At 37.6% G+C, this 10,802-nt stretch overlaps 1 protein-coding gene across 2 annotated transcripts; it reads left to right on the top strand.

Annotated features, from left to right (window-relative positions):
- Positions 1–645: 645 nt before the first annotated feature.
- pus10 (pseudouridine synthase 10) lies at positions 646–8,637 on the top strand. Of its 2 annotated transcripts, XM_058640037.1 has the most exons (18): positions 647–792; positions 1,460–1,590; positions 1,671–1,925; positions 2,040–2,126; positions 3,911–3,945; positions 4,024–4,138; positions 4,267–4,328; positions 4,562–4,607; positions 4,693–4,757; positions 5,125–5,210; positions 5,302–5,427; positions 5,532–5,588; positions 5,665–5,741; positions 6,091–6,146; positions 6,258–6,375; positions 6,450–6,592; positions 7,030–7,129; positions 7,703–8,637. In XM_058640037.1, the coding sequence occupies exons 2-18, from the start codon at positions 1,465–1,467 to the stop codon at positions 7,739–7,741; spliced, it is 1,593 nt and encodes a 530-aa protein (XP_058496020.1). In that variant the 5' UTR covers positions 647–792; positions 1,460–1,464; the 3' UTR covers positions 7,742–8,637. The 2 variants fall into 2 exon arrangements, 1 of the variants encoding a protein (XP_058496020.1); XR_009241441.1 differs by lacking the exon at positions 6,450–6,592 and having other exon boundaries at positions 646–792.
- Positions 8,638–10,802: the final 2,165 nt, after the last annotated feature.

The following is a 10,802-nucleotide window of genomic DNA, read 5'->3' as shown; positions in this document are numbered from 1 at the left end:
ACCCATATTTTTGTGTTTTTTTTTTTCATAAAATTAATATTAGCATGGTGTAATCAAACTGGCATTTAAAGGGTTATTAATTATCCTGATAATTATGCAAAAAAAAAATTATAGCAGTCTTTGGAAGTGCATTTTTGTCCAAATGAGAGGGTAGTACATTTTAAATCTGATGCTACACAAAAACTATGACTGCATCAAAGTCAATTTTTTGGCTAATCTTTGACATATTTAAGACCAACAAGATATTTAAACCAACAACATTTGTTATATGGAAAATAATTTGTGTGTTTTTAAAAAAATAAATAAAACAAAGACATCTAATAATCAAACAAGAGATTTAAACAGTCAAAAGCCTCGTTTGCTAGTTTTGAGCATGACTGAAGTTGTTTTAGATCATTTTTGCAGATAGAAAAGATCAATCTGTAATGTTTTTGGAAGTGGACATTTTTGTCCTCTAACGACTTAAAAGTATAGTGAATTGTTTTGTTTTTTCATAATGTTCTATTAATGTGTAACACAGTAAATTCACACAGTTAAAATGATAGTCAAAGAGGGAAACATGTCTATAATGAAGGGGTTAAACGTGGAACGTAAAGAAATGTGAGTGAATTTATTTGCTATATTTTCAAATTAAGCCCGAACGTGGACGTTGAGACGAAGTAAACCGATGAGGGTCGATTAGTCGTGTCTGTGTGCACTGTGCTCGGGCGAACATGCTAACAGGAACCTGAAGAGTGTGTGATTTTCTTCTTTTACTCCGTGTTTTTGAGAATTAATCTTTCTTTACAGCAGGTGAGTTTATATCACATGTTCGTCAGCAGCAGCAGCAGCAGCAGCAGCTCACTCTACTCTTTTCTTTTCACACACTTTCCCTGTTAGAAGCGGAGAAGAGAAGCTCGCTGTTAGCACAGTTAGCTTAGCCTAATCCTCAGTCTCATGCTGTAGCTTCAGAATATTATGTTCAAACATGACTTAATAGAACTCCTTAAATGTGAATATGGGCTCCATATAAACAAAGACATCATTAGAACAGAATTATTTTGTATTTGTGGACAAAACGAGACATAATTTCCAGGTTTAATCAATATTTATCATACTGTTCTGACATTAAATAAAGTCACTGATTATGTAAATATTCAGTAGTAGCAGCCCTAAAATGAATGTCATTGCGAAAAATACTAGCACTAAAACAAGTAATTATCTACTAAATTAATTGTCAACTATTTTCATAATCGACTCATCAGTTTGAGTCTTTTTTTTTTTAAATGATTTAAACCAGATTGTGTGATTTTTCAGCTTTTTAAATGTGAATATTTTCTAATTTCTGTCATTTTTCAGCTTCTTAATATATTAATAAATCATTAATATTAATATGATTAAGATTTTAAGAAAGTTACATGAATAAGGGTCCACACAGCGAATGAATGAGTACATGAATAAGTGAGGTCCTGTCCTGCAGTGACGATGCTGCCTCTGAAGGAGAAGGACAAAGCCATCGTCCAGAAGCTGCTGTCGTCCGGCTGCTGCGCTCGCTGCGTCCTCAGATTCTGCTGTGTCCGTCTTCAGGCTGTTTATCGTCAGCCTCCACAGGTGGGACTGCTTCTGTCTCTCTCTCTCTCTGTTTTTCCTCTGAATTCCAGTCAGTCACAGTGTCTGTGTCTTTGTCTCAGGGGACACTCAGGGAGCTCCAGGATTTCGTCAAACCCCAAGAGTCCGCAGAGTCCGCAGAGTCCACGGGAGAGAACAACAAGTCCCACGATGCACCTGTGCCTCCTCAGACTCCTCAGTCTGCGGACCCACCGAGCAAGCGAGCCAAACTGGAGCCCAGTCAGCCAGAGCAGGGCGCTGCTGAGACGGTGCCCAGTGTGTGTGTGGTGTGTTTGGGAATCCTCCAGGAACTCTGTGACACCACTCAGGCTCTGAAGGTGTGTGTGTGTGTGTGTGTGTGTGTGTGTGTGTGTGTGCGTTAGAGGATAATGGACACTAGATGGTGCTGTTGTTCATGTCAACCCGTCGTGGTGGTGTTTGTGTTGTTGCAGATCGCAGAGGCGGTGAAGATGGAGAAGTACGAGTTTGACTCGCTGGTGCTGTCCGTGTCTCTGCCCGCTCAGCTGTGTGTCCGTGAGGTCAGCGTTTGTCCCTCTGTCCGTGTGTCTCTCTGTCTCTCTGATCCTGTGTCTCTCAATGTCTCTGTTGCTCTGTCCCTCTGTCCGTCAGGAAAAACAGTCAGCTGATCACCTAAAAACACTGCTGCTTATGATTAACTCAATATTTTGTTTGCAAATTACTAACTTTAACTCTCTTAGTTTTAACTCTAACTCTTAGTTTTAACTTTAGCTCTTTTAGTTTTACTTCTTTTTAGTTTTAACTCTTTTAGGTTTAACTCTTTAGTTTTAAGTCTTTTAGTTTTACTTCTTTTAGTTTTAACTCTTTTAGGTTGAACTCTTTTGTTTTAAGTCTTTTAGTTTTACTTCTTTTAGTTTTAACTCTTTTGTTTTACTTCTTTTAGTTTTAACTCTTTTAGGTTGAGCTCTTTTGTTTTAAGTCTTTTAGTTTTAAGTCTTTTAGTTTGACTTCTTTTAGTTTTAACTCTTTTAGGTTTAACTCTTTAGTTTTAAGTCTTTTAGTTTTACTTCTTTTAGTTTTAACTCTTTTAGGTTTAACTCTTTTGTTTTAAGTCTTTTAGTTTTACTTCTTTTAGTTTTAACTCTTTTGTTTTACTTCTTTTAGTTTTAACTCTTTTAGGTTGAGCTCTTTTGTTTTAAGTCTTTTAGTTTTAAGTCTTTTAGTTTTACTTCTTTTAGTTTTAACTCTTTTAGGTTTAACTCTTTTGTTTTAAGTCTTTTAGTTTTACTTCTTTTAGTTTTAACTCTTTTAGGTTGAACTCTTTTGTTTTAAGTCTTTTAGTTTTAAGTCTTTTAGTTTTACTTCTTTTTAGTTTTAACTCTTTTAGGTTTAACTCTTTAGTTTTAAGTCTTTTAGTTTTACTTCTTTTTAGTTTTACTTCTTTTAGTTTTAACTCTTTTAGGTTTAACTCTTTTGTTTTAAGTCTTTTAGTTTTACTTCTTTTAGGTTGAACTCTTTTAGTTTTAACTCTTTTAGTTTTACTTCTTTTAGGTTTAAATCTTTTAGTTTTAAGTCTTTTAGTTTTACTTCTTTTAGGTTGAACTCTTTTAGTTTTAAGTCTTTTAGTTTTAACTCTTTTAGGTTGAACTCTTTTAGTTTTAAGTCTTTTAGTTTTAACTCTTTTAGGTTGAACTCTTTTAGTTTTAAGTCTTTTAGTTTTACTTCTTTTAGTTTTAACTCTTTTAGGTTTAACTCTTTTGTTTTAAGTCTTTTAGTTTTACTTCTTTTAGTTTTAACTCTTTTAGGTTGAACTCTTTTGTTTTAAGTCTTTTAGTTTTAAGTCTTTTAGTTTTACTTCTTTTTAGTTTTAACTCTTTTAGGTTTAACTCTTTAGTTTTAAGTCTTTTAGTTTTACTTCTTTTTAGTTTTACTTCTTTTAGTTTTAACTCTTTTAGGTTTAACTCTTTTGTTTTAAGTCTTTTAGTTTTACTTCTTTTAGGTTGAACTCTTTTAGTTTTAACTCTTTTAGTTTTACTTCTTTTAGGTTTAACTCTTTTAGTTTTAAGTCTTTTAGTTTTACTTCTTTTAGGTTGAACTCTTTTAGTTTTAAGTCTTTTAGTTTTAACTCTTTTAGGTTGAACTCTTTTAGTTTTAAGTCTTTTAGTTTTAACTCTTTTAGGTTGAACTCTTTTAGTTTTAAGTCTTTTAGTTTTACTTCTTTTAGGTTGAACTCTTTTAGTTTTAAGTCTTTTAGTTTTACTTCTTTTAGGTTGAACTCTTTTGTTGTCAGAAACATCATCTATCCAAAGCAGTTTTTAAATGTTGTTGTCTGTGTGTCTCGCAGCACTCCTGCTGGCTGCACGTGAAGAAGGAAGTGAGGTAACGGGACGATTATTATTATTGTTATTATTATTGTTATTGTTATGGTTTGTTCACTGCGTCACCTTTGACCCTCAGAGAGAAAGGCCTGCTGCTCGATAAGGACGACGTCATCCCGCTGAAGGAGGCCTTCAAGTGGATCGTGCAGGGACCCATCGCCAAGGAGCTGGGGGGCGTCTCCGTGGTTACCAAGGTAGGTGTGGTTACCACAATCAAAGACTGGCGATTTTGTTTTTGATCAATCTTTGATTATTGATTATATTTGATCTCAGTTTCATTTATAATGTTATGTACTGTGTGTGTGTGTGTGTGTGTTTCCAGAGTGCACTAGAGGTCGCTGTGGAGTTCACTCACCAACCAACAGACGCCGACTGTCACTTCCTGTGAGTACTCCATAATAAGATTCTTATTTGGTCCAAATATAAAGAGAAAGAAGAGTTTTCTTTGTCATTACTATTGAAGGAGGGTCGTCAGGGTCACCTGACACGTGGTGCGATCTAGGTGTCGTCGGATGTCGTCATTTTCCGAGTTCCTATCTAGAAGTTTGAACTTGAGTAGGAAAAGTCTGAGTCGTCAGTGATGGAAGTGTTTTCTCTTTCTTCTTTTTCCCCCACAGTGCATCAGCGTGTCCCGACTGCTTCAAACCCACCAAGAACAAACAGGTGAAACACACCGACCTGTCAGTCAAACCTCAGTGCCCCGCCCCCCCTTCAGCCTCGTCCACTGACATTTTGTCTCCCCCTGTAGTCGGTGTTCACCAGGATGGCCGTGGTCAAAGCTCTGGAGAAGATCTCTGACGCCAAGTTCCTCAGGTCGCCGTCACTTCTTCACGTTTGTTCTGACGTGATTTATTTATTCTTTAGGGGCCCGAGCCTCGAGCGTCAGAGGCACAAACGGCTCCTGGCAGGAATTCACGCGAGGAGCCTACTGTTAATCCTTCAGATTATTGAAGGTTATTATAACGGGCATAAAAACTCTTGAAACTTGGCACAAGACGAACAAAACAGTCCCCCGTAACCATGGCCTCAACGCAACACAGAGTCAGCCGTTTTGAATCTTGGCGTCCATTTTGGCGATTTGCCGCCCACGTAAATGAGCGAGACATGAAAGTGAAGTCAGGGCCGTGCTGCACTCCCAGACCTGCCCTGTCATGACTGCGTTATTTTCTTTCCTCTGCAGACTCTTCGCCTGTCCTCCACCGCAGCCGTCCAGCTGCTGCGTCCCTCAGGGTGTCCACTGTCTCCATCTGTCCGTCTTCATAGCAGGTACTGTGGCGCGCTCACAACATTGTTGTTTCAGTTATAGAAAGTGTCAGGTGGCTCATCTCTGACCTGTAGCGCCCCCCACGGTGTTCAGGCAGGTACAACAAGTTCTGCCGCAGTCTGCCTCAGACTCCCTGGGTGATCGATGGAGAGCGGAGGATGGAGTCGTCGGTGGAGGAGCTGATCGCGGCCCCCGTCCTCTCCGCCTTCAGAGCCGACGGTGAGTGGACGTGTGATCTTAGAGACAGAAAGACAACAAACAGGAAAGTGCAGTTTGTAAACCACTCACTCTGATCCTGTTTTCTTCTTCTTCCTGCGTCTCAGGTTTTAATTTCTCGTCCTCTGGCAGGGAGGACGTGGACGTCCGAACCCTTGGAAACGGTGAGACGCACGTTTCCGTTGAAGCCTCTCCTGCAGAGGGTTTGTGTGACTCCCTGCAGCTGTTGTTGTTTTTCAGGTCGTCCGTTTGCGATGGAGCTGCTGAATCCTCACAGAGCCAGACTGAACCATGAGGAGATGAAGCAGCTGCAACAGGTGCTTTCACTCTCCATCACTGAGTCTGTCTTTATCTCACTGTGAGACAGATGTTTAGAAACCACACACACACACACACACACACACAAGCTAAAATCACTGATTTTCTCTGTGGACTTTGGTGTGGGAGAGTGAGTGGTTAAAAACTTCAGTTTCCTGTGTGTAACAGTCAGATAAAGACATCGCAGACTTAAACTGATGTAGATTTGATCAGGTCAGTCTTTTCAGTCTTGTCAGTGGTCTTTAATCAAGTTTCAGATACACACACACACACACACACGTCGACTGTGTGTCAAACGCACTGAAAAAATGTATCACTTTATCGTTATTTTATCTTTGATGTTTTTAGAGCATTAACGCGTCGTCAGACAAAATCAGAGTGAGAGACCTGCAGATAGTTTCCAGGTAAGAACCACAACAGTGTGTGTGTGTGTGTGTGTGTGTGTGTGTGTGTGTTCTGCAGCATCTGAGAGGGAAACTAGAGTGTGTGTGTGTGTGTGTGTGTGTAAACTGCAGAGAGGCCATGAGTCGGATGAAGGAGGGTGAGGAGGAGAAAACAAAGTCGTACACGGCTCTGATCTGGAGCAGGAAACCGATCAAGAGTGAAGACATCGCATTCATCAGTGACATCAAGGTCATTATAACACACACACACACACACTTTTTGGGTTGTGAATGTTGTTGTTGTTGATGTTGTCGTCACGTCAGGAGCTGACACTGGATCAGAAAACTCCTCTGAGGGTTTTGCATCGTCGAGCGCTCGCTGTGCGTCAGCGCGTCGTCCACAGCATGAACGTCCGCTTCATGGACGCTCATCACTTCCACCTGGAACTGAAGACACAGGCGGGGACGTATCCTCACCGTACACTGTTAAAAACATCACTGTTCAGCTGCAATACTTGTAAAAAATGTCACTGTTCAGTGCAATACACTGTAAAAAAAACACTGTTCAACTGCAATACACTGTAAATAACATCACTGTTCAGCTGCAATACACTGTAAAAACATCACTGTTCAGCTGCAATACACTGTAAAAACATCACTGTTCAGCTGTAATACACTGTAAAAACATCACTGTTCAGCTGTAATACACTCTAAAACATTACTGTTCAGCTGCAATACACTGTAAAAAATATCACTGTTTAGCTGCAATACACAAAAACATCACTGTTCAGCTGTAATATGCTGTAAAAAACGTCACTGTTCAGCTGCAATACAACTGTAAAAAACATCACAGTTCAGCTGTAATACACTGTAAAAGTTGTTGCGTCTTAACATGGGTCCACAGTTACATCAAAGAGTTTGTCCACGGAGACTTCGGCCGAACTAAACCCAACCTGTGTGAGCTGCTGAAGACGGACACCGACATCCTGGAGCTGGACGTGGAGGTGAGACACAAGAAGAAGAAAGGTTGCGTGTAATTCCGATATTTTGACCCATGACTCAGTTCAAATGGTCACAGACAGACTGAGGCGGGCGCTGTGTGAAAATGATCGGAAACAGAAATGCAGTTTTCTCTTCTGTGGCATTCCTCAAGGCTCGAGTCTGGGCCCTACCACAAGTTTAGGGAAGTTTTGTACATCAGCTTTTTTTTTTTTAGCCCTAAAACACAATTTCTGTAATTTGGGCATCAGATTCCATTGGAGCGTTTTTGTGTATACAACAATACGCAATGATGTCAAAGCCACACCCCGCTCTTGCTTGTACGTTCACCATCGCTCATCTTTGTCGTCGTCTTGTGTTTGGTTTGAATTCTTTTTTAAATGATGAAATGTTCACGGAAAACCACGAAGGAAAAGAAAAAGATCGTACACGTAAAGTATGGTTTGTGTGCGATAAACAAAAGTCAGATGTTTGTCAATTATCTTTTTTATTATTTGTTTTGTAACCAGTGACACAAACTTACCACACAAGGCAGCAGTAGTTTCTCGTGTTAATTATTCTCCGTCTCTGCGTCTCAGTCTGTGGACGTGGATTGGCCTCCTGCTATTCCAGAGTGAACCCCGCCCTCATTCTGACGTCTCTTCCTGGACCCGAGAGGCTGCCGCGGGTTCAGACCCGACAGAGACGCTTCTGTCACGACGTCCAGCACAAAATGGAAACACGCAGTCACACAGTTCTGCTGCTCTGTGACCAAACACTCAGGATCAGTGTTTCCTGAACTTTCAAGAAGATGACGTACTTTTTAAAGACGGAAAACCAACGTGACCCAAATCCCGATAGAAATCTGTACAGGAGTAAGTTCTTTTGCATAATACAACAGAATGCTTGACAATTCTGCCAATTTTTTTTGCTCATGATCCATGTGTGGGGTCACGACCCAGAATGTGGGAACCACTGATCTTAGATTATTTAGTTTTACGGGTTTGAAATATGAGTTAGCAGTGACCCACCAGGGGGCGACTGCACTGGTCTGAATGGAAGTTTTAGTTTCTTCTTCTGAAATAGAACAAAAATGTTGACATTTGGAGGAAAATAAACGATAACATTTACGACACTCGAGTTATTGACAGCCGAAATCATCCAATAAGAGTCTGGATGCTGGTCAGTTTTACAAAAAAAACGGACACAGTAATGGTGAAATTGTGAATGTTCGCACTTTTTTTTTTACTTTTTTATTGAGGGAGGAGCCGATCGATCAATACTGGACAAAATTGACTTTTCATGGTTGAAAAATATGCTTTTCCACCTGAAATACGAGTCAGTTATGTGTAAGAAATGTAAGGCTGCCATCAACGATTTAGTCCGACAGGAAGTGAAACAGGAAGTCCATCAGAAGTTTTGCATTGAAAGCCAGGGCTGTTTTTTAGGCCAACGGTTCTATTGTTTTGTTTTTGTATCATCACGATGTCTATAGAACATTTTTATTAAAGAAATAAAAAGTTTTTGACTTCTGTTTTGTCTATTTTTTTTTTACTAAAAATATTAAAATGCGACATTGTAATAATTTCACAGTGTCATTTTGGAGCTGGAATCATCAGAGTAACACGGTTTTAAATTCACAAATCATGCTTACGATTTTAACTACAAGTCACCATGAGGAGTCATGAAGTAACGGCACTGGTTGGAAATCTATGTTGAGTTCAATTTTTAAAAAACTTAATTAAAACATCGATACTTAAACCAGTGTATGGTAACAATATCTACACTGTAAAAATAGGTTGGTTATTTCTCAACTGTATCTAGGAGTAAAAAAAAAATTAATTGAGAATATTTTACTTTTTTATAAAAGTAAAAAATATATTTTGTTTTGTAAAAATAAGATACATTTTACTTTTTTATAAAAGTAAAAAATATATTTTGTTTTGTAAAAATAAGATGAGTTATTGTTTACTGTATCCAGGAATAAACAAAAATTCACTCAAGTTTTACCAAACTCAAAGAAAGTTGTTTTTTACAGTATCCAGAGTAAAATTTTTCACTTTAAAGGAAGAAGTAATAATAAAATTATTTCGTGAAAATAAGATTAGTTGTTTGTTTTTACTATATCCAGGAGTAAAACCCCTTTTTTATTTTCGTAAAAATAACTTTTTTTTTACTGTATCAGGAGAAAAAATGTTTTTACTTTTTTGTAAAAGTAAGATTATTTAAAAATAAAAACTTGGAACTTGATTAAAAATAATGAGTCGTATGCTTATCATTTTTCCTTCCTTTTGAATTTATATAATTTTTAAGTAGAGTTTAAGGTACATATAAATGATCTAGTCCAAATCTGCCCTGATAAATGATTTTAAGTTAAGATTTGAACTCAGATAATTGAATCAAGTTAATTTTACTGGAAACAATAATAATAAATAATAAAGTTTCTTTACATTTATCATACTTGTTACTTTTACTCAAACTGAAGTTGAATTTGTAACATTTAAGAAAGAACAATGACGTTATCGTTGAATGACTTTTTAAAAGTTGCATTTATCCAATATTTAACGTCTTTTGGCCGATTTCAACATTGAAAAGTTTCTTCTTCTATTAACAAATATCTTTGGCTAAACTACCTGTCGGCCCCACTAGGGGGCAGTGGCCCACACCATTTTTAAATAAATAAGTAAAAAAAGAGTCTGGACAGCAGAAACCCTGAAATGTATTTCTTTTAATTTAATTCAAAATAAATAACTACCACGGCGGCAAAACGCGAAGTCCACTACTGAGTTCTTTGCCCTAATGTTTTGGTAAGAAAACAAACAAGCAAACGACCCAAAAAAAAGAAAAACAATTAAAAAAGAAAAAAAAAAAAGAGACTTCAGTTAATGCATCATCATCAGACTTTCAACAGGTGCCTTTTTAACGACGTACAAGGAAAACAAATCAAATACTGTGGTACAAAAACAGCGAGGGGGAGCAAGGCATGATGGGAGTTCAACAACCCGATGAAAAAAAAAAATCCACAGTCCCACTTTTTTTTTCTTTTTTAAAGAAAGTGAAGAAAAACAAATGGCGGCACAGGTTCACGTCTTTAAGAGGAGGGGGCGGGCAACAGACAGCAGGGGCGTGGTTTGTCATCATGGAAACATGAATGAGTGGAGCTGGTGTCGTGAGAAAAAGAATTTAAATCAAAAAATCTACGGAAGGTGCGATTTATGACGACGTCGTTTCTCCTTTAAGAGTTTTTTTTCACTTTTCCGTCACAAGTACAAAGTTCGGACACGAAAAAAAAAGCCAAAAAATGTAAGTCTCATCTGATCCGACAAATGTTTTTATTTTAATTTTTTATCCATATTTACAATGCGAGAAGTTTCCATGGGGCGACTTTGTCGTCAACTGTTCGTAACATGATACGCGATTTATTTATAAATAAATTAAAATATGACGTACGTGTGTGTGTTTTTACATGTTTTAATCTATATATATTTAAATGTATATATATATATATATATATGTTTTGTTTCCGGTAAAATAAAAATCTACGGCGTCACAGGAGGGCCAAAAAACAAACAAAGAGCGGTAAAATATACATGGAAAAATAAAGAAAATCAAAAAAATTAAGAGAAATAAATAAAATACTAGGAAGATAAAAGAAATATTAAGAATAATAAATGTTTATAGAAGTGTAAATGTATAAAT

This window comes from Solea solea, chromosome 10, assembly GCF_958295425.1.
Source record: "Solea solea chromosome 10, fSolSol10.1, whole genome shotgun sequence".
Taxonomy (NCBI): Eukaryota; Metazoa; Chordata; class Actinopteri; order Pleuronectiformes; family Soleidae; genus Solea; species Solea solea.
The sequence above is the reverse complement of the archived record's forward strand: the minus strand, read 5'-3'. Positions and strand labels throughout refer to the sequence as shown.